This window comes from Muntiacus reevesi, chromosome 1, assembly GCF_963930625.1.
Source record: "Muntiacus reevesi chromosome 1, mMunRee1.1, whole genome shotgun sequence".
Classification (NCBI taxonomy): domain Eukaryota; kingdom Metazoa; phylum Chordata; class Mammalia; order Artiodactyla; family Cervidae; genus Muntiacus; species Muntiacus reevesi.
In genome coordinates, this window is record NC_089249.1 from 176,496,345 (window position 1) to 176,519,849 (window position 23,505).

The following is a 23,505-nucleotide window of genomic DNA, read 5'->3' on the forward strand; positions in this document are numbered from 1 at the left end:
ACTGGACCGTTGCCCCCTCTCCCCAGTTATGTCACTGAATGCAAGGGCCTGGGAAGGGTGACGGGTGGGAAGGTACGGTGGCCACGTGGAGGTGGCCGTGTTTGCAGGCTCTCAGCCTCAGGACGCAGAGCCGAGCGCCAGAGAGGCCAGGCCTCTGGTCCTTACCCTTCAGCCTCGATCCCCTCCGAGCTTGTGTGCAGACCAGGATTTTGGGGAGAAAATAGTTTGAGGACTTGAATTACTGGACATTTAAGTGAATATACGTCTGTGGGCCGTCTGTACGGGTGGAAGGTGGCGGGGCTGCTGACGGGCTGGGTCCCAGGTTTCCCCCCACCCTACACCGCCCCTCGCAGGGACCCTGGCCCGGAACCGGCAAGCGCGCGAGCACACGGCAGAAACCATGGGTCGGAGGGCAATTAATGCTCTTTATTTACACCACAAGAGTGACAAGTCGCATGATGAGGTACAAATACTGGACTCCGGTGAAGTGGAGCCGGCTGTCGGGGGAGGACACCACAGTCGGTGCAAACCCCCGCACACAGAACGAAACAAGAATGAGAAAACCAAGGACAGAATCTCCAACTCCACTGAGAAAAGGAAAGGACCCCGGGAAGGTCCAGACAATCAAGAGAGAATGGATGCAAAGTTACAGAGGGGACCGGTCTCTGCCACTCACGTGGCGCCCGCAGGAGCGGGAAGCGGGCGTCGGCCGGGGGGAGGGGGGGACGGGCACGAGTCCCCACCACATTTTCTGCGACAGACCATGAGGAGCTCTTGGGTGAATCGGGTCAACCCCCCTCTTATACAGACACATGATAATATGTTTGTCATTCTCATAAATTGGAAAATAGCGCCTCCACTGTGGAGCGCACACACTAGAAAGAAGATTAAAAAAAAAACAACCACAAACAGAAAATGTCTGCTTTCTTTTTCCTTCAATAGGAGGCTTTTAATCATGTCAAAGACACAAAGTGAGCTGAGCTGCGAAAGCTCTGCTTCATTACAAGGAAGAAATGGTGTCCTTTTGATGCAAAGTATGATTTTAAACCACAGTGCAGCAGAGTTCATGACTGCTGAGTGTCAAGTGAAATCCTAGCCATACATCACCTAGAAGTCAGGAAAAGTGGGCTCGGCGATGCGGAAATGGCCCCAGGGGCCGCGTTTTCCCCGGGGAGGGGGGACCAGGGAAGAAACCCGACAGGACAAGTTCCTCCACAGCAACTGCGGGAGACGGGCGGGCCACCTCGACCTCCGCGTAGGCTCCCTAAAACACTGTCTCCACATAAATACAATAAACTCTATTATTGGTATGCCACAAGTGCTAGATAAACTTTTTCTTAATATGACAAATGTTTAAGTAGTCCTTTTATTTTTTCTTACAATAAAAAGTACAATTTCTTAAGAATAAGTTCAATAAGACGCAAACGTTTCCCCCTCCCCCACTCTCCTTCAAGGTTTTGTTTTACAGAAAAAAAAAAAAAAGAAATCCCCATCTTTTGTTGTCTGCAAATGTCATGGGAGGGGAACAGAAAGGCATTTCTCTTCTTCCCCAAGCTGCCGCGTTTGCGTGCAAAATCCGTATACAATATAAAGACATGCCGCTCGTACAGCCCATGCAACTTCCAGGTGTAGGAAACTTAAAAAAATATATTCATATGTATTTATATATATATTTATATATGTATCAATGCCCGTAAAACACGTGGGCCCAAAAGTCTACAAAAAGAAGAATGGAATGAGCGTGTGGCTGTGACCAGGAAAGAAGGAATGTTCCGATCGAAAATTAAAAACAAGAAACTCCATTGCTTAGTGCTGCAAAAATCAGACTTGCTTTCGTGTCAGAACCAGTACAAAACGGTCCTTCCTCTGGAAACAAACTTGGAAAGGAAGTCAAGAAAAACCCAAACACTTTGACAAAGTGGCCCTTCGGAACCGGAGGGGCGGCTAGTCCCAGGCGGCCGGGGGGCGGCCGGGGGACGGCTGCCTGCTGGTGGGGCTCGGGCGCCCTGAGGCGCAGCTGGAAGGCCCGAAGGGCAGGGGGACACCCCGAGTCCCGCGGCATCACGGGGTTTCCTGCAAAGGGGTATAAAGTGCTCACTTGCTGACCCCCGGCCAGTGCCCCCAAGGCCTCTGAAAAGGAACAAAAAGGCTAGAGGTCCAGGGACCGCAGCGGGGAGGTGTGGGTGCCCTCCCTGAGGCGGTGGGGGCTCCGGGCGGGCCCTCCGCCCTCTGCCCTGGACGGCTGGCCGTGGAGAAGGGCTGAGTGTGTCTTCAAAGAAAACAAAAGGCTACACGGTACTGCTTTAAGCACGCTTGTGAAGCTGGAGTGAGCTGACAAATGAAAACGGCCCCCGTCGGGCCTTCTGCAGAGGAGGTCTCTCTTGGACAAGATTAGAAGTAACCCTTTCCAACAGGAACTTGGCCACCAAGGTCACCTGTTATCCCATCACCTGTAAAAACGTCAGGTGATGTGTTTCTCCCCAGGAGCCACAGCCAGTAGGAAGTGGGCAGGTGGCGGGGGGTTCCAGGGGAAGGGGGCCAAGGAGGCCAGAAGACGACTGGCTGGGCCCTGCCTCCACTGCTGGGGCGGGGGGGGCTGAGTGCCTCCAGCTGCCCCACCAACCTGGGCCTCAGGGCAAGGGGCCAGGAGGAGAGGGGACACCAGACATGTCCCTTCTTCCCGTCCTGCTCTTGACCACTGTCCTGAGTCTAACCAACAGCAACCCGATGACCAAGCCGGTCCAGGAATCTGGACGCTTTTGGTCCCAAGTCTGGCTGCGTCAGAGTCTCTTCCAGAAGCTACCCTGTAAATGTCACCAGACTTGAGACCTGGCTGGGGTTCCCTTCCCACGGGCAAGCTGCGTCTGCACTTCCTCAAGTCAGAACCCGATGCACACTCTGGAATGAAACTGGTGGCTTCAAGGGCTGGAAAACGAGTTACCACTAAAAAGTGATCCTTTTCAGTTACTGTCAAAGAGAAAAAAAAAAGCAAAGGATAGACATCCTGATGGGGAGTCAGTCTGCTGTCCCCACGGGGTCACCAGCAGTGAGGGTCCAGGTTCCCCGCGGCCACAGGCTTCAAAGTTCAGGCCTGCTGCTCCCAACCGGGGCCCTGCCACGTGGCTGCTGCAGAAGAGCCTGGGGAGGGTGCAGAGGCCCTCTGGCTCCACGCGTGGCCGGCAAGTTTACAAGCTCTTTGGAAAAGCCAAGTGAGAAATGCTGTCCTGACCACGTGGCCAGAGATGTTTACACGTGAATTTCATGGATGCTGACGGCCCGTGGTGGCTGGCAAGCCCCTCAGCTCAGCACTGCGAGGATGCCCCCTGCCCACAAAGCACGGGCGGCAAAGGAAGGCTCCACGCTCCCTGCACAGCCACAGGCGGGCCCAGGCGGGCAGACCTTAGACCCCGCTGCACACTTGGTGCTCACTCTGAAAATAAACTCTGTGCTCACTGTACAAAAATAAACAAAATGAAAATAATAATAATAATAAAAAATACCTTCCAAAGTTAAAAAAAAATGTACAAGCAAAAGTTTAGAAAGGAAAAAGGTTGACGTTATTACCATTCAGAAAACTGCTAAATGGTGAGAAAAAATGTAAAATTCACAAAACAATGCTTATTCCGGATCTTTTTGTGAAAAATTCATACAAAATCAACAGCAAATTGATATCCTTTGCTATAAAAACTTATCAGGTACACATGTGCATGGAGGCTTGGAGTGGGGAGGGGTCAGGTCAAAAATAATTAAGATGAAGGTACAATCTTGCAGGGCAGGTGTCCCATGGCGAACCTGTGATTGAAAGCTCTCCAATCTGGAGTTCAGAAATAACGTGAGCTTCAAACTAGATCCCTTTCCACAAGCACCTTGAGAGCTGAGTCACAAGCCGTTCATTCGCCAGGGACCTTTACAATCTGCATTTATTTTATATATATATATACTTTTTCTATAAATGCATTATAAATATTTTATCAAGATTTCATAAGAATCAAGTTTCTTAGCTTGGAATACATTGGAATATATATTATACATATATATATATATTTATTTATACCTAAAATTTTAAGCAATACTTCATGCTACTTGCTTTTAATAAAAAGCATTCCAATCGTTAACACTGAAAGTGTGCCTAGGACATGCTTCACAACCAAATGGAGATGCTCGATTGTTATATGATGTACGAGAAAAAGAACACTTTGGATTCATTTAAAATTTGTTGGACTTCGAAACCCCCAACAGTATTTGCCACTATTTTGGAACTACCTCCATTTTTCTTCAACAGCAATAAAGCGAAACAGGGTGGCAGGACCTCAGCCCTCCAGAGCTGCTGGCCGCGGCGGGGACCGCTTGTGAAGCGCCAGGCCAGTGCGAGCCGGCCTCCGGCCCCACCGGCCACAAGGAGCGGTCCCACCGACTCCTGCTGTTTATTTTTCTTAAGGCATTGTTCCTCGGACTTCGGAAAACCCAGCCACAAAAATCCATCAGAGCAATAAAAAAAAAAGGCACAAACGCGCATCTTCCGCCGGCTTTGAGAACCCAAAGCCGCACGGGCTCACATTTCTGCTTTTGTCCAGTTTTTTTTTCCCTTGAACGCTCGCCCGCTCGCTCCGGGTCCCAGCCCCACCGGCACCGCGGCGTGCAGGGGCTGGCCGGCGCGGAGCAGCTGACTTTTCTCCGAAAAAGAAAGAAGCTACAGGATGAGTTGAGTGGTTTTCACGGAGACGGTGGGATTGTGGGGAATCACCAGACCATAAGCACCAGTTTTAATCAAGCTTGTTTTGTGTCGTGAGATCTTTGATTTTCTTTTCTTTTCCTCGGGTCGGCTAGCTCGGCAGGCGGCTCTGCCCCGAGCCCCCGCGGGCTCCCTCCCTCCGCGGCTGCCCTGGAGGGGGTCCCGGCGCGCCCGCTCCCGCGCGTCCCGGCGTCTGCCCGGTCCGGCAGGCAGAGGGCCGCCGGCTGCGGCGCGCCCCGCCGCGCCCGCGGGCTCCAAGGAGGCCGGCAGGACGCAGGGCGGCAGCAACTTTTCTCGGCGGCGCTTCAAGACGGAGACAGACAAACAAGAGACCCGCGCTCGCGGGAGCGGCTACAGGGGCGGCTCCTCTTCCATGGGCTCCTCATCGGGCCTGTGGGGGCGGGGTGGCAGCAGAGGAGAGGGCGGGTGTGCGCGGGTTCCCGCAGCCCAGACCCCGACCCCCGGCTATCCCTGCCCCCCAACTCCGAGCCCCCGCCCCCAGCCATCCCTGCCTCCCAACTCCGAGCCCCCGCCCCCAGCCATCCCTGCCCCCCAACTCCGAGCCCCCGACCCCCAGCTATCCCTGCCCCCCAACTCCGAGCCGCCCCCGCCCCGCCCCCCGCTCCTAGCTACCCCGCCCCCCAACTCCCGGCGAACCCCGCCCCTCCCCTAGGGAAGGGTCCTTCTGGCCCACACGCCCTTCAAGTGTTTCCCGGGCTCGCGCTTCTGGAAAGAGGTGGCGGTGGTCTGCCCTGGGCCAGGGTGCGAACACCCACGCCCGGCCCTGCTGAGCTAGCGGGGAGCAAAGACTGGGGTCGCCCGCAGACGGCGGCAGCACCCACGCCGGCCGGCGTCAGCGCTCACCTCTTCTCGGGGGCCTTCACGGCCACAGACAGCGAGGCCATGGCAGTAACAGTCTCGGCTTCCTCGTTCTCACACTTCTGGGCCTCGACCAGGGAGTAGCCGGTGGTGGAGGCGAGCCTCTGCAGGGAGCGCCAGTACTGGCCTGCGGAAGTGGGGGGCGACTGCTCAGATACGGAACCCCAAGCCTGCGCATGGGCCCATGGGTCTCAAGCAGCACCCATCGCCGGCAACTTCAAAGCATCACACTCCCCAGGGACAGAAGCCAGGAGGTGGCCTGGTTAGAAACTCACAGATCATGGGAGTCTGGAAAAGCTTCCTCGTGGCCAGGAGAACCGGGCCCTTCAGGGGCAGAACACCTGGGTGGGGTGGGCTCCCAGGAGGGTCCCTCCCTCAGGGTGGGGCGGCTGGGACAGGTACTTCCGGACCCCCAGCTGGAGCCCCGAGATGATGGGGGGTGGTGCAGGCAGCCTCCTGGGGACTCCTGGGCCACGGGCCCCTCATCCTGGGGGCCTGGAGCGCAGTGCACAGCAGGGAGACCCCTGGGTCCCGCCCACGGACACGGACACTCACGACCGGGCCACCCCGCAGACCCAGGACGTGGGCGGGGCGGAAGTCCCCGGCTGTGTGCAGCCCCCTGGGCCCAGCCCCTCGAGGGGCAGGGCTGGTCTCTGGGCCAAGGGTGCTCCGAACTGATGGAGTGGGGTTCGCTGGTCCAAGGGCAGAGGCCAGACCCGAAGACACAGGCTTCCATGTGGGTCCCGGCCTGTCGGCGGGGAGCCTGGAGAAGGGACCTCACACCCTCCCTGAACCGTAGCTCTTCCGCCCCACAGAGCAGAGCTGGTGACATGGTGGTGGCAGGAAGTCGGGACGTTAACGGGGTGAGAGGAGAGTCACCGGCTCATCACATTCGCCCTGAAAGCCAGGCCTCAACAGGCCGGCCTGGGGACGCCGCTGGTGGTGAGAGAGAAGCAGGGGGTGGGGGTAGGGTGCAGGGGGGTGGGGGAAGGGCTGTGGAGTCGGGCCCCTCCCTTGGGGGGTCTCCCTGCTGAGCCCTGGGCCAGGCCACTTACTGTGGATTTCAATGACCTTCTCCATCGACCGCACGGCGTTGGCGTTGGGTCTCTGCTGTAAGACCTTTTCTGGGAGAGGATCGAGCTGGGGACGAAAGAAAAATACACAGTGAATTTGAGGCCATCAGTAGAATCCCTGTGCATGTTCAGATGGGACGTTTGGATCATAGAATCCCCGTGCGTGTGCAGCGTCTTCCTCACGTGCACGTGCTAACAGATAAGAAAGCTTGAAAAAGCCAAAGGTGGTTGTGGCATTACATAAATGTTTTCACAGAAGACTTATTTTCCTTAAGGTGTTTTCCCTAGGAGGCTCTCGGGTACGTTTGTGGGCGCCTGTGTGGCCACGACACTGGCTGGTGTCCAGAGGCAGCTGGCACAGAGGGGTGGTGGCCTGGGTTCCACCGCTGGATGCACAACATGGCATCAGCGGAAGGGGTGATGCCTTTTCGGAAACATCAGTTACATGGCACTTGTAAACAACGGTTTTATAGACAGGGCTTGAATATCCCCACTTCGGGCTCCCCTGGTGACTCAGTGGTAAAGAATCCGCCTGCCAAGCAGCAGACATGGGTTTGATCCCTGGGTCAGGAAGATCCCCTGGAGGAGGAAATGGCAACCCACTCCAGTATTCTTGCCTGGAGAGTCCCATAGACAGGAGCCTGGTGGGCTATAGTCCAGGGGGTCACAAAGAGTCAGACAGGACTGAGCAACAACCACATCTGCCCTTCAGGGTTTTCTTCCAATGATCAGAGAACAGGTAGGCAGAAGGATGTGAGCATCTTTGCTCCGAGCTCTCCCTGAAGTCCCTGCAGCAGCACATGGCCCGGCCGTCTGACAGCCACAGGGCGTGCCGGGGTGTCTGCCACAGAACCGCCCAGCACTCGGGGTTAAACGGATCACAGAGTACTTGCTTCTCACAAATGCACTGCCGCTAGTGTCCTGCGTGCTTATTTGTAGAACAGGCAGCCCCCGCTCCAGGGCCCGGCCGAGTTCCCTGTCATCCACCACTGATGGCTCGCTTCCCTCATTCTGTTTTTATCTTTACTTTCACTGACTTGACATCCTTGTTACTGTTTCCTGGAGTTCCTGTTGATTCGGGCTTTGCTGCATTGACGCCCCCATCTTGCTCAACAGACAGCCACTGGGGCTATCGCCCTTCTGCTTGAAGCTCTTCCTACAGAGTTTCCCTTGGAGAAGGTCTCACGGGTTGAGCTTTCCCAGTTTATTTCTTAATTCCCACCCACCCCCAGCCCTGCGGCTGACAGTCTCACTGAGCCTGTGGCTCTGGGCTGGCAGGTTCTTCCTCTTGATGTGGAAGACCTTGCTCCGCTGTCTTCTGCTCCCTTCGCTGTGAAGCAGTTGGTGTCCGGCTAGCGCTGCTCCTTGCGGGTTGCCTGTCTGTTCTCTCCGGATCCTTTTACAGTTTCCTGTTTGTCTTTGTGGTCCTGCAGTCACTCAGATGAGCTTTGATGCAAGCTTTTTTTTTTTTTAACTCTCTGGGTTGGGCCCCCTTGCATTCCGGAGCTGAGGATGGTGCCTCCATCCGTCACGAAAGATCCTTGACCACTGGCACTTTGGTCATTCACCCCTCACTCTGGCGGGGATGCTGAACAGACACAGAAGCCCCCTTCTACCCCTTGTCTCTGGGCTGTGCTCAGCCTCACTCCTTCAGTTGTTGCTTCCAGGCTGTGGGGTTCCCTGGTGGCTCAGTGGTGAAGAATCCTGCCAAGGCAGGAGATGAGGGTTTGACTTCTGGGTCGGGAAGATCCCCTGGAGGAGGAAATGACAACCCACTCCAGTACTCTTGCCTGGAGAATTCCATGGACAGAGAAGCCTGACAGGCTACGGTCCGTGGGGTGGCAGAGTCAGACACAATTGAGCACACACACATCCCTTCCGGGTTATTAATCTTCTCTCTAGTTGATCTCACCGAGTTTCTATTTTCTGCTAATATGTTCTCATCTTTAGAAGTTCCATTTGGCTCTCTTTCAAATATCCCATTTCAGTTTCAGCGATTTCTGGTTCATCATTCATTAGTATCTTACTTTTAATATATTAAACATGATTACTTTATCGTTTAAAACTGAAATGAAAAGTTAAGTTCTGGTAGGGCTGGTGACGAAAAGCAAAGAGGAGGCACAGATAAACATGTTAGGATAAGAAGAACCATGACTACAGGAACAGTAGAGATGAAAGACAGTACAAGAACGCAATAATTTGGAAAAATTGGCCGAGATAGAAAAAATTTCTGGTAAAATGTAATCTTCCAAAATTTACTAAAGAAGGAATAAAAAAAAAAAATCAGTCACTTAAAAATTTCACCCAAAGGAGACCCATGGTTCAGGAAAGCCCTCTCAGTCAAGGAACAGATTATTCTGACCCTACATTCACTTTTACAGAGAAGAGGGTACTCCCAGCTGTCCATCTGTCTTTCTATCCCTCCAACCATCCATCATCCAACCATCCACCCATCTATCCATCCATCCACTATCTATCCATTTATCCATCTATGCACCCATCCAAGCATCCACCATCCATCCACTTATCCAACTATCCAACCACTCCTCCATCCAACCATCCACCAATCCATCTATCTATCCATCAACCCCCCATCCATCCAACCATCTACCATCTATGCATCCACACACCCATCCAGTCATCCAACCATCCACCACCATCCATCCACCAGTTCATCTATCCATCCATCCACCAATCCATCTGTCTGTCCATCCACCTATCCATTCAACCATCTACCATCCATCCAACCATCCACCCATTTATCCATCCATGCACCCATCCATCCATCCACCCACCCACCCATCCATTCAACCATCTACCAAACCATCCATCCACCAAACCATCCATCCATCGACCAGTTCATCCACCCACCCATCCATCCATCCATCCATCCATCCACCAATCCATCCATCTATCAATCCGTCTATCCATCCACCCACCCATCCAGCCATCCACCAGTTCATCTATCCATCCATCCACCAATCCATCCACCATCCATCCATTTACCCATCCACGTACCCATCCATCCATCTAACCACTCATCCATCCAACCATCCACCCATCTGTTCATCCATCCATCTACCAATCCATCTGTTTATCCATTCACCCACCCATCCATCCATCCAACCATCCACCATCCATCTATCCATTCACCAGTTCATCTATCCATCTATCCATTCACCAGTTCATCTATCCATCCATCCATTCACCAATCCATCCATCCACCCACCCGTCCAGCCATCCACCATCTATCCATTTATCCATCCATGTACCCATCCATCCATCCATCCACCCACCCATCCATCCATCCACCAACCAATCCATCCACCATCCATCCATGCACCCATCCAGCCATCCAACCATCCACCATCACCCACTTATCCATCTATCCAACCACTCATCCATCCAACCATCCAACAGCTGTCCATCCAACCATCTACCAATCCATCTATTTATCCATCCACCAAACCATCCATTCATCCACCAGTTCATCTATCCATCCACCCACCCATCCAGCCAATTCTCCCCCCAAAATAGATTGGAAAAACATGGTCGAATAGAAAAATGGGCAGAAGACCTGAAGAGAAAGGCCAAGTGGCCAAGAGACCCACGAAAAGGTGCTCAGCATCTGAGGAATGAGGAAGTGACCCCCTGCTGAACTGGGTGCTGTGTTGCCCTGCAGGCTGGCAGGGTCAAATGTGAGATGCCATGTTGCTGAGGTTGGTCCCCCACTGCTGAGGGCCTGAGGGACAAACACTCAGATGCCACCTCGCAGACATGGGCCCACCCCTCCCTCCAGTGGGATCTGCCTCAGGGACGCAGTTGCTCTCTGGCCACGGCTGACTGCACAGGATGGAACTCTGATGTAACTCCCAATCTGGGCCAACAGGGTGAGTGAGTCCTGGGCCAGAGGGCAGATACAGATGGGGAGCCCCCTCCCCCAGGAACACCTGCAAGCCCCGGTGAAAACAGGGTGTCCCTGTGAAGATGGGAGTGTCCCCAAGTGCTCTGGTCAGCGGGCCACCACAGGCAGAGCACAGGTCCCCTGTGGGTATGAAGCTGGAGCAGAAAACATGCCTTTCAGGTTTGGGGTCCTCACTGTGGCATAAACAGCTGAGGGCTTATTGCTGCAGCACAACTCTGACAGTTTGCTAGGGTTTTATCCCTCTTAAGAAAAAAGCAGTTCTTTAGAAAAGAACTCATTCCATAAATTTCCCATCACTTGAAGGCAGAGGAGTGTGTCAGAGCGCGATGCCAGGGATTTTCTAAAATTCAACCTGGGTCCTGCTGTTCCCAGTCCTGGGGAGACCCCCACATCTAACCTCCCGAGGGGGCCCTGGTCATGGCTGGGGGTTGACCCTCCAGGGCGCTACATGGCCCTCCTCCAGCACCCTCTGCCCGGATCATGTCCAGTGAGCCCCTTGGCGCCCACATTGCTGTCTGCGCCACCCCCCCCCCCCCCACCGTTTCTGTGGCAGCTCCCCGTCTCCAGCTGCTCTGGGCATTAGTCTGCCCCTAGCACGCGTCCAGCCTCCACTTTACACACAAGGGCTGAGCAGCGGGGGAGCCTCTAGCTCTAAAAATATATAAATCTCTCATTACTTGGGGTCTTATTTTCATTTAATAGACATCATTGAGCAGCCCAAGGAGAACCGACCACTATCCATCCTTCAAACTTGGGAAACATCAGGGAACAGAAGAGACAGACTTCTGCCTGGCCTCGCAGGGCAGGGGCCCGGGTCTGTGGGGCCAGCTTGGGTGAGGGGTGACGTTCACACGGGGGCCAGAGCGGCGGGCCACAGGGAAGGTGGGGAGAGGGGGTCAGGCCATGCTGAGCAGCGGAGGGGCTGGGGGGCAGGTGCGACTGGGAGCAGGGAATCGGGCGTGGCAGAGGGATCTGAGGCACACAGAGGTGTCCGGTGGTCCTGGGAGGAGAGCGAACCAGGGCCACCGTCCTGCTCAGCCGGAGGAGCCAGGGGAAAGTCTTGGCCTGGCCGTGCGAGCTCAGAGAGCCCGCCTGTGTCTGGAAGGAGCCAAGCTGGGGAGGCTTTGAGGGCTTCCTGGTGGCTCAGACAGTAAAGCATCTGCCTACATTGCAGGAGACCCGGGTTCAATGCCTGGGTCTGGATCGCCTGGAGAAGGATAATGGCAACCCACTCCAGTATTCTTGACTGGAGAATCCCATGGACAGAGGAACCTGGTAGGCTACAGTCCACGGGGTTGCAGAGTCAGACATGGCTGAGCGACTTCACTTTTCACTTTCACTTGGAAGAGGACAGAGGGCCGGCTGTGGGTAATGCCGAGTCCGAGTGACAGACGGGAGCCCCTGGCCGCCCCGGGGCACGTTCACCTCCGTGTGTTTCACGTCACAACCAAATCAGAAGGGAGGCTTGTCCTGAGCTCAGCCTTTAAAAAGCCAGCCTCGGGGAAAGTGTGCAAGAAAACCCTTGTGCAGAGCGCCCAGTTGTGGGTGTGGGTGTGGTTTTCTACTCTGCAGTTTACAAGAGCTCACACCACACCCTGAGCGAGCAGAAACCAGAGAGGTTACAGTACCAAAGAAAGCGGCCCTCATGGAATCCTGGGCGAACCCAGGTCAGAGTGTGCGTTTCCAGAAAACAGAACTGCACTTTGGTGGGTGTCTCTGGGCCCGCCAGAACACGAGAGATGACGGAGCCCGGGCCCCCAGCCCATCCTCAGGGGCTCACGCCCGCTCCCACTGTCCAGGAGCCGCCCCGCTGTCCCCCAGCCCTGTGATGGTCCTGATCCTCACGGCCACGCCCGGGTTCAGATGCCCGGCCACCCCGGTGCGGGCAGGGGCCCTGGCCCCCGCATCTTCCCAAGGAGACAGATGACGCACACCGGGGCCCCTGTGGCTCTCCGGCACCCCTGCCCGAAGGCTGGCTCTGCGATGCCCTCTCCCCGTCTCGAGGACCCTCCGGGTGGAGGGCCCTGTAGGACTCAGAGCCACGGGGCCCGGTGGCCACCCCAGCCTGCTCGCCCGCGTCCTCCCTTCTGTCTCGGCCTCTCCAGGACCGCTTCCAGAGGCCGAGTTCTGCTTGGCCTCCTCTCCCGAGCCCTCTGCCCTCAGGCCCAGCCCAGCCTCCCTGCTGGCTCTCCCAGGGAGGGGCCGGGGCCGCCTGCGGTCACCTGTGACTGGTCCCCACCTGCCGCCCGAGCTCCTCTGTGGGCCTCAGGGAAGCATGCTCCCGCCAGGCCCAGGACGGCCCCTCCTCGGGGTTCCCGCGGGGCTGGGCGGAGGGTGGGGTCCCCTCTTCCGCAGAAGGCCCTGCATGTCTGTCTGTCTGCTCAGGCTCTGCGGCCTCAGCGTGTGAACTGCATCTGGCGACACAGATAGACTCAGCGATTATCCTGGGCCGGCCGCATCGCGTTTCCTGAGCCTCCTGGTGACAGTGCAGAGGCTTGGAGGACGCGGCTGGTTTTCAAGGGTTTTTAAACACTAGTAAAAATTAGCCACATGGCACCAAAACACCACAACTCCTTCGGACGAAGGTTAAAGGACTGAGGCTTATTGACAGGATAGCAGAGGGTGTGCACCCAGGATGGCGGGACACTCCTGGGGTCGCCCCTCGGGCTCAGCTCCTTGTCGCCCCATAGCAGGAGGCTTAGGAGCTCCGGGGCAGGTCCCCTCTCACCTGCAGAGTGTGCAGGGCCACTTCTGTCGGGGAGGGTAGGGAGCTGACGGGCCCACTGGGGGCACAGCTCGGACATGCGGCCCAGATCCCTGACCCAGCGCAGGCCGAGTCCTGGAAACACGACTGCGGGACAGCCTGCTCCATCCTCACGGCCCGCGTGTGGCCGCTTTGGTGAGGTGAGCACAGGTGAACTGGAGCTGCTGGGGCGTGGTGGGGAGCCTGGCAGGCTGGAAGCTAACAGCGGGCTCCGTCAGCCCTGTGTCTCCCACTTCCCCCCCACTGCTTCTAATCCCCCGGGACCGCCTCACTCTGCGCCCTCTCGAGGCAGCACAGCAGGACAAGGGAGAGATGCTCCCGCAGCTACCGGCCACCTGATCCACCACCACCTCCTGCCCGGGATCCTGGACTTGGGCTCAGTGAGACAGTGCCATTTGACCCCGAGAAGCCGCATGGCTAAATAGAAAACGGGCCTCAAAGGAGCCTCCCCAGGGGGGCAACCTGTGACAGGGGAAGTGACTCCCCACCTGCCCGGGGCCCCTCCCTGGACTGCAGCGCCTCGGCACACCACCCACTCGGCTCCCATAGGTGACGTCTCACTGTCACCATCCCCAAGGGCTGCAGATGGCGTGAAGCTGAAACTAGTCAATACGACGGCTTCATGTTCAATAGTCAGTTCACACAACTTCAGTTCAGTAGTCAGTACGATGGCTCTTGGGGCAGGGCAACCCCTCCAGACCCAGCCCCGCATGCACCCCTCTGCTGACCCCCATGGGCGGGCGCCCCCAGCACCGGCCATCCACAGTCAGCTTCCCCTACCCGGGAGTGAGCCGTCCCCGCGCCTGGCATCAGCCTCATCAAAGGCCGAGGGGGTGAGGCTCCCTCCAACTTTCTGGCATTAAAAAGGTTTTTAAGAGACCTCGATAAAACTAGGGCTTCCTGCTTTTTGATGTGTTTCACCAAAGGAACACTTTGTCAGAAGAGCACGAGCAGCTGAACTGAAAGCCGAGTTCTCTACCGCTATTTTAAAATAGCTGGCTCTCACAATCAAAAGCCCTCAAGATGGTTTGAAGATATAAATCAGCTGCCTTCTCCTAGTAAAAGGGGTGGGGAGATTGCTTTATGGGAAGAGAGGAGTGGTGAAGAGCCCCGCATACGTTGGAAAGCAAAAGCAGGCGGGTCTTTGCCAGAGAACATTCACACGTGTTGCCAACAAGCTGACCAGAGAGGCGAGATTCCAGCAGGCCCCTGGGCCCAGGTGTGACTTAGGTTACAATCGACACCATCCAGGACACGCAGAGGTTGTCAGGAGAAAACAGAGCCCTCCCAGGTGCCTGCCCACCCAAGCTTACCACCTCCACCTCTGTTGCCAGCCAGCGGCCTGTCCCAGCAGACAGCCAGGGAGCACGAGCCCGGGCCAGGGAGCATTGCAGGCCAGGGAGCACGAACCCGGCCATGGGAGCACCACGGGAAGGTGGCCGCACAGGCCGTGCCTTACAGGGAGCCGCCCTGCAACTCTGCCTCTTGCTCTCCCTGCTGGAGGTCTCAGATTCCCCACCCCCCCGCCACCGTGAGCCCCTGGGTGCAGCCGCTGGGTGCTGCTACTTCAGGAAGGACACACCTGTCCAGGGGCGGGGCTCAGGCACCCCCACGAGGCACCAGGTAACCCTGACCCTACTGAGAGAGGGTCCGCGCACTCTGCGCACATGGAGAAAGCCCTATTTCATCTGATGGGCCCTGGGGAGGGGAGCAGCCTCCAGGTGGCCCCGGGTGGGCCTGCACCTCCACAAGGCCCCCACGAGGCCCTCTGTCTGGGGAATGTGGACCCTGGGCCCTTCCCCGCTGCAGGCCGGCTGGCGACCTGGGCCACTTGCCCAAACACCAGTGGCTCTTTCCTTGGCTCCTCACGGTGATGCCGTGGAAAAGCAGCCAAAGAAAGCCATGTGGTGGGTGTGGTAACCACCCACGCTCCCCTGATGGGGTCAGGAGGCTGGGACAAGGCCTCACATCCAAGGCCGTGGATGGATTTAAGGCTTCAGGAAGAGCATGGTTCCGAAATCCACGGTGGAAGCCAGAGAGGGTTTCTGTCACGAGCTTCAGATTCTCAGAACCGACCCAGGCAGTATCCCCGCCCCTGTCCTCCCCCCCGGGCAGCTGGGTGGCTCTGTCCACCAGGAGCGCCAGTGGGCGTGAGTGTACCGGCAGGATGGCATTTTAGCCTGGGAAGCTGCCTCCCAGCGGGCCTCCCTCCATGGAACCCTGCAAAGTTCCCTGTCTCAGTCCAGACCCTCTGAGCCTCGCTGTCAGGCCAGGGTGCTGAAGCCAGTCCTGGGCATCGCCCAAGGGTCAGAGCAGCGGGGGAGCCACAGGGACCCGGGCCTACGCCCCTGAGATGGCGCAGTGACACCTCCCCCAGGACCCGCTTCAGGATGTCCCAGAGAACCGACCATCCACGAGGAGGAAACCAGGTAAACGCATTCCCCTGTGTGCCCCACATCAAGGCGAGTGCCTTTAAAAGACAGACCCTGAGCTGTGTGCTTATAACTGTGGACCACAACCCAGTTATAACGTGGCTTATAGCTGTCCCTTTGCCCACCCGCTTCCGGCCACAACCAGAGAGTCCTGTTGGGTGGGCAAGCCTCCTCCCGGGTGCGAGTGGCAGATGCACGGGACAGCGGGGTAGGGCAGGGCAGGGCAGCCCGCGGCCCGGCCCCCGAGCCCCCAGCCCTCCTACCTCGTTCCCCAGCAGGGCAGAGACGCAGGCTTCCGAGGCGTCGCAGATGGCTGTGAGATCATGGCCCCCCTCCAGCGCCAGGACGACCCGGCCGCCGGCCAGGCCCATCAGCTGCTTCGTCAGGTACCCGAAACCTGCGAAGGACACGGGAGAGGCAAGTGGCGGGGGAGGCCAGGCTGCAGCGCCGACGCCTGGCAGTGGATCAAAGCGCCCGGGGCGCATCGCATCGCCTTCCCGAGGCCCCGGGGCTGGCACTCTGAGCGAGACACCTAATGGAAGCCAGGTTGGCTTGTGATAAATTCATTGGAGGATTTCGGCTTGGGATTCTTTTTGATCTCCGTGGGAGTAGGGATTACGGTTTCGGGGCTTTGATTTTATAATGCTGCAAATCATCTCGTTCAGGGGCGGATAGGAGCCCAGGGGAGCCCCCATCTCGCCTGCCGAACCACAGAAGCAGGGAGGCAGGAGGGCGGCGGACAGGGTGGCTGCCGGGGCCCGGCCACTCCATCCCAGAGCCCAGGGCGTTCCGGTCAGCCGGAGTGCCGGGCACAGGTGTGCCAACACACTCACGCGTGTGCCACCACCGCGTGCGCCCCTCCAGGGCCCTCCCGCGCCCACATCTGGCTTTCCTCAGCAGCTGCGGTCCGTGCACTGCAGCCCAACACCCTCCCCATGGGGAAGGAGCACGACCTTCCTTGGGGAGCCAGGCCGCCTGACCCCGTCTATCCGCACAGGCCGGTGCTCGGCAGAGCGGGCCCGAGGCTGGACTCTGCCTCCGGGCAGCTGCGGGAGCTGGTGAGGCCCTGGGGTTCCTCAGCCTTGGTTTTGTCTCTGATGGCAACAGTGATGCTGGCTCCGAGGGGACTGCGAGGACCCCAGGAAGCACTCAGGGCGTGGGCCCCCTGCGCTGGGCATGGAGGACACTTGTGCCCTCTGTCTGTTCCGGTCTCAGCCCCTCGGGCCACGGCCCGGGCAGCTGGACTCTGCGAGGCTGTCCTCTGTTGCGGGGTTTCCTCTTCGCTGTACCACGCTCTCCCCATGTGGGGGCGGGGGAGAGGCTCTCTTGACTAGTGCCTGCCCTGGGGAACCCCAGGCATCCCGACCACTGCAACCCCCAAGTCGCTAGTCAGGATGGGGGCATCCAGGCCACTCTGTGGCTGGCACTGGGGTGAGGTGGGGTGAGTTATCACCTGCATGATTTGCTAGAGATGGAGAGGATGCACAAGTCTCTCCTCACCTGACTGGAGGGAGCCTGCTCTCAGCTCTTTCTGTTTTCACAGCGTTTAGGGCTGGCACCCCCCAGGCCCCACGTGGGACAACAGCCCTCAGGAGGAGCGGGACCCGGCCCCAGCTGACAGCAGCAGTGGGCAGGCCACAGGCTTGCTGGGCCCCTGGGCCGGGAGCCCCCGCGGCCTGTGGCCTCGTGCTCTCTGGGGAGCCGGCGTCGTGGTTTCGGTAAGGTGTGAGGACATCTTTGGGGTTTTGGGGCTGTCTCCTTCCACAGCCACTGGAGGGGACGCCTGGCGCGCGCACTGCTCGTCTGACAGCTGGCCGCCCGCAGACCCGACTCACACTTGGCGGAGAGGTTGTAGCCTCCGAGGGGTGTGGGGTGGCCCTCCACGGCGTCGAAACCCGAGGACACGAGCACCACGTCTGGGGCGAACTCGCTGGCGATCGGCATGACCACAGTCCTGCACGGGGCGGGGGGAAACGCGCGTCAGCCCAGGGCGGCCCCTGTCGCTGGCTGCCGGGGCCACTGCCCAGCACCGGGGCCCCGGGGCCGGGCGGCCGAGCGGGTGGGGGCACCCCGGAGCCCACGTCCTGGCCTTCCACGACCCCAGTCCCTGAGTCCATACTGTCAGCTGCTTCGAACCAAATGACCCGCTGCTGGGGTGCAGGAGGGATATGTAAGGTTAATTATAAAGAAATCCAAACTCAGGATCCCTAAAGGGAAAACCGATGTTTCAGTTTAAGAAAACCAACTGGTTAGAAGTATAAACAGACGCTGAGGAGGTCAGGGGCTAAGTTACATTTGGGAAACAAGGCAAGAAAAGTGGGGGGAAGCTCCTGTTAACATAACTGCCTCATGAGCTTGCAGCCTGAGTGTACGGCTCGGCCTGGAAATCTTGCTTCATGCGGAGACAGGGAAGACTCCTGTCCAGTCCAGTGTCTGACCTGGAGCCAGCCTCATGGGCCTGGAAAGTGACCCCTGACTTTCTGTCTCCCTCCTGACCGGCTCCTCACCTCTGAGACATATCCCTGCCCCCAACCAGGTCTTCAGAAGATTGTGTGGGAGGGGCTCAGTGTGCTGGGCGTGACCAAGGGTTCCCGCCCCTCACAGGTCGAGCCCCACAGAGGACCATGGGCACGCGGCAGGCCCCACAGAGGACCATGGGCACGCGGCGGGCCCCACAGAGGACCATGGGCACGGGGCGGGCCCCACAGAGGACCATGGGCATGGGGCGGGCCCCACAGAGGACCAGGGGCATGCGGCGGGCCCCACAGAGGACCATGGCCACAGGGCACCCCCTGAAATCCCACAGGCTGTCATCAGGATAATGTGAAATCACCGTTTACGACAGCAAAGTCAACTCTGGAAGATGACAACTTTGGCCAAAGAAACAGAATCAGTTCCATTCAGTTCAGTTCAGTCACTCAGTCGTGTCCAACTCTTTGCGACCCCATGGACTGCAGCACGCCAGGCCTCCCTGTCCATCACCAAGTCCTGGAGTTTACCCAAACTCATATCCATAAGAAACAGAATGCTCAGTATTAAACACCTCTCATCTAGGAATGATCCTGGGTTGCAGTCCTGTTGAGAGGTCCCTCTGATTTCAGGTGGGGGAGGGCCGAGAACCCTGGAGAGCCACACACAGGTGAGGACCCGGCCCCTGCTCTGCAGGATTCGCAGTGAGGAGCCAGGAGGCCCAGCCAGACGCCTGCAACCACACACGGCCCAGGGGGCTTCCCCGGGGATGTCCGCCTGCGGTGGGCCAGGTGCTGGGAGCGTCCACCACCGAGACTCACCGACTTCACCCCTGGCACTTCGCCCACCAGGAAACCCCCTTCTGGAGCCAGGGAGTCACAGGCTGGGTGGGCCTTTGGCATGCCGCCGCTTCTGTTCTTTGCTCTGAGGCTGTGCCCCGTTCAGCTTCCCCCGACGCCTCTGCAGAGCTGACGGAAGCGCTCCCAAGGACCCGGGCTCTGGGCTTTGGGGGCCACCCCTCAGGTCCCAGCAACACTGCATGTGGATCAGACCAGGGGCTGACAGCGTTCCTGCCGAGGGCCAGGGAGCAAGACACTTCCGTCTTCGGGCCATTTGACTTAAAAAACACAAGGTGGGACTTGGCCCCTGGGCTGCCGTCTGCCAGCCCTGCCCAACTCCTACCATTCCGACTCTGCTAAAGTTGCTCCACACCTGACACTAGCCCCAGCTCTGAACGCTTCTCTGTGCCAGTGGGACGAGAGCTCACAGGAACTGGAGACGTGACGTAGAGAGCGCGGTCTCTTTTTCTGGCTGCGCCACACGGCATGTGGGATCTTAGTTCCCCGGTGAGGGGTCAGACCTGTGTCTCCTGCACTGGAAGTGCAGAGCCTTAACTGCAGAATGCCAGGGAAGTCTGCAAGCGCTGTCTTCTAAACACAGCACAGGCATCAGAGCAGGACCCTGGGACTTGCGTGGAAATTCCTGGTCCAGGCCGGTAGGATGGGGGGGCCACCTCGGGATCCAGGAAGAGCCATGTGCTCTCCCTCCACGCCCGGCAGCTGTGTCTGTCCCCCCAAAGGCACAGGCCACCGTTCCACCCTGCGAGGACCTGGCGGGCCCCTCTTCACGAGCCCTCATCATTCCAGCGAGGCTGGTTTTCAATTATTTTTAATGAAGTTCTCGTCACATAAACTTTGTCTTTGGGTGGGAGACTGGCTTCGGCCGCAATCTTGGTAGTGACTTTAAAGCCAGCACGGTGTTTCAATGAAAACCACAGACGTTTCAAGCAGACGCCGGCTCATTCAGAGAGCTCCGGCAGCCGTTTTGAAGCAAGTGCATGTGGGCGCTCTGCTGCTCCACTTTGAAGTATCGCGGAGCGATTTAATTTCTAATCCCCTCACAAAATTAAAAAAAAACAGCCCTGTGAAAACCATCATTAAAGGAGGTGAGCACCGAGAGGGTCCCTGGCGTCTGTGCTGGGTGTGTGGCTTCGCCCCAAAGCCAATCATAACAAGTTGTAAAGCACGGCTGATGCCACGTGTTGGCGTGTGGGTGTGGGTGTGTGGTGTGTACATGCATGTCTTCAGGGTTTGGGGAGGGGGCTGGCTCACCGTCTAGGCAGGAGTCTGAGCACCTGGGAGAGCGGATGTCCGTGTGCAAACCCTCCCTTCCTCTCCCTGACTGGGAAGGTCAACGCTGTAATCCCGAACGCTTGCTACAGGAGGAATATCTGAAATGGTGCTGTATGCCGGGCGGGAGCTGGGTGGGTGTGCAGCACACACTGAGCCCCGAGAAACGTCGCCTCCCCTTGACAGGACTCGGCTTCCTCCTGAGTAGCAGAGGGCTGGACACGTCACTACTGACCGTCGGCCAGCCTGCCTTCTGGACCTCCCAGCATCACCCCGCCCAGGACCCTCGTGCCAGAAGCAAGCTGCCAGCCCATGACCACTTAACAGGTGCTACAAAGAAAACGGGAAACTGCCTGACGTTTTATTTCTAGGATGAAGTTTTAATGAGCAGTTTAGTCTCAGAATAACAAGATCTAAATATCTGCTGAAGGCCTTCCCTCAAACCGCTGCTCTAAGGTGAGTGGGTCTAGGGGGTCCTTGGTGACCTTCAGCAGGACAACCAAGGACAGGAAGAAGGGCCCGGAGCTGCTCAGGGCAGCTTTCAGGGAGGAGACCCTGAGAGAGGAGGTGGCCAGGTGCAGCTCTGGATGTGGAAAAGCGGGGCGAAGAGGGAAGAGGGTGACAGGGACGAGCCGCGGAGATCCTGGGGCCTTGAGCCCCACAAACCACCCGCACAGCTGAGCTCCTGGGCCGTGCCGCTTGGGACCCGGCCCAGGGCCTTCGCTCTGGACACACGCTCTGCCCCACACCTCCATCCTTTGCTCGCTGGCCAGTCCACACCTGCAGCCAGGTTTCCACAGGGGAAAGCCAGGCCGGGCGCCAGGGGAGGGGTGGGCTTGGCAGGCCGGATGACAGGGTGGACGTCACTGATGGGCCAGTTCCGGCTCGGGCCAGCCTGGCCGCTCCGTGAAGGTGGCAGCGCCCGGGGGTGCTACGGGGCCCCTGCAGCTCCCAGAACCACGTCTTATCAGCCACACCGTAACCTCGCATGGCCAGACTCTGGGGTGTGCCAACATGCCCACTCCCAACCCACAGTGAAATCTAAATGCACGAGCTGATTTAACAGCTGGCTCCAACTTCTAAAAGACAAATGACCTCTCGATACACCACCCAACTGGGGCCCACACAAATCCACCAGACTGGCGGGCGACGGGCCGCGGTGCTGTGCCCACCGGGGCCAGGGCCGTGGCTGGAACCAGGTTTCTGACTGCTACGCTGCCCCTGGCTCCCCGCTGCCCCTCCGAATGCCCTGGAAGCACTGTCCACGCAAGCTGGCCCTAAACACCCCTCCCACGCGGCCCCCGCAGCCTTCGCCCCGCAGGCTTCCTTGTTCACGCTCACTGCTGTTTTGGACTGGTTTCACAGTTCACGTCTCCAGCCCGGAGAGCGCTCACTGGCTGGAGGCACCGGGCAGAGGACGCTGACTGTGGATGCTGAACCCAGACCCGGTTTTACAAGAGGTTGTTGCTGGGAGCCCAACAGCACGATTTCAGTGACGGCATTTTGATCACCGAAAACTTCCTTTCATTTATGTTCTGCAAGGGGAGATATGTGCCCTCTGGGATCTGGAATCTCTGTACACCGGCCCTGGGGAGCCCAGCCTCTGAGCCCCCTGCCCTGGGAACCCACATCCTCTTGAGACCCCGCCCCCTCCACCAGGACTGCAGGCCAGGGGTCCAGCACCTGCTCATCAAGTACCCGACCTCTGCTGAGAGTCGGGGTGGGAAGGAAGACAGTGATGACGGGAACGTGACTGTCCTGGCCGGGCCCCGCAGCGGTGACGCCGTGGCCTCGGCAGGCTGAAAGCCGCCGAAGGCCGCCCCTGCTGCCGCCCTCCCTCAACAGGCTCTGCCTGCCCCCCCACCGGAGCTGCGTCCCCAAGGCTTGGCCTCTTTGCTCTCTGCTCACCAACCTCCATCTGCCAAGGTGAGGACGTCCCTCCTCCCCACCCCCTGCAGGCTCCCGGGCAGCGGGCGGGCACCTCATCACTCCAGACCCCAATGTACTCTCGCCCCCTTCCTGCCCCTGAACCCCAGGCCCCACCCCTCAGCCCCTAGGAGGCCCTTGTGCTTGAAGGCTCCACGACCGGCCATGGGGTCAGACAGGTGGGTCACACGGCCCGGCCTGCGCCTGTGGGTGCGTCCCCCGCCCCGACACCACAGCTCAGCCGGGAAGCCCCCACCGAGGGCAGGAGGAGGGCGCGTGCCATCAGCACAGGCCCGCCTCACCTGGGGACCCTGCCGCCCACGAGGACAAGCAGTGTGCACCCCCACCTGTACAGGGGCACAGCGACCACAGGCTGAACACATCGCTCAACTCCCAGGTTTAACTTCTCTTTTCCTTTAAGATCACTGCAGGAGGATGTCCTCGGATAAACGCTCTGCCGAGGAGAAGGCCTGGACGCCCCTGAAGAGCTACAGTGGCTGCTAGAGGGGTCCAGGCGGGTGTGTTCACAGCCCCCAGGGGCTGGGCCCTCAGGGACAGGCTCCCCGGAGCAGACACGCTACTGTGAATACAGCCAGTGCCCCAAACTGGACTCTCGAACGTGTTTCAGAGGGTCAAGTTTTATGTATAGTTTAGCTCAACAACAGCCAACCAGCGTTTTTAAAAAAGAAAAACATGGAAGAAACAAAAGCCCCTCAACCTTCCTGCAGGGCTTCAAAGGTTGGATAAATGAAATGAACCTGCCCAGCTGCTCAGAATAGAGGCCGACCTCACTCAGAGAGATGAAGGCTTCCACTTGCAAACAGGCAGTTTCACCAGCATCTCTGATAACTTAACAACACGGCCTTTAAACCCACACTGGGCTCTGAGAGGAGGAGCAGTCCCGGCTCCACCATCCCTGGGCACCTTTATAACACGGCCTTTAAACCCATACTGGGCTCTGAAAGCAGAGCAGTCCCGGCTCCACCATCTCCAGGACGGTCCGGTTCCACCATCCCTGAGCACCTTTGTAACGCGGCCTGGCGCTCTGAGGGCAGCAGCAGCCCCAGGCCCCGTGCCCCGTGCTGCCAGGCGGCAGGGAAGTGAGGGGTTAAGAAAAGTGCACCAGCACCTCCTGGCCCGAGGCCTCTGCTGCTCAGCAGACTTCAAAGCTGCTGG

General features: G+C 58.2%; 1 protein-coding gene across 6 annotated transcripts in view; it reads right to left on the reverse strand.

Annotated features, from left to right (window-relative positions):
- Positions 1-417: 417 nt before the first annotated feature.
- Positions 418-23,505, reverse strand: part of HDAC4 (histone deacetylase 4) — a 284,862-nt gene continuing 261,774 nt past the window's right edge. For all 6 annotated transcript variants that reach the window (XM_065917180.1, XM_065917179.1, XM_065917181.1 and 3 more), the window contains 5 exons: positions 17,641-17,759; positions 16,069-16,202; positions 6,667-6,751; positions 5,597-5,738; positions 418-5,123 (listed from right to left, as the gene is read on the reverse strand). In XM_065917180.1, coding sequence (XP_065773252.1) covers positions 5,084-5,123; positions 5,597-5,738; positions 6,667-6,751; positions 16,069-16,202; positions 17,641-17,759 — 520 coding nt within the window. In that variant the 3' untranslated portion in view covers positions 418-5,083. The remainder of the gene's footprint in view (positions 5,124-5,596; positions 5,739-6,666; positions 6,752-16,068; positions 16,203-17,640; positions 17,760-23,505) is intronic.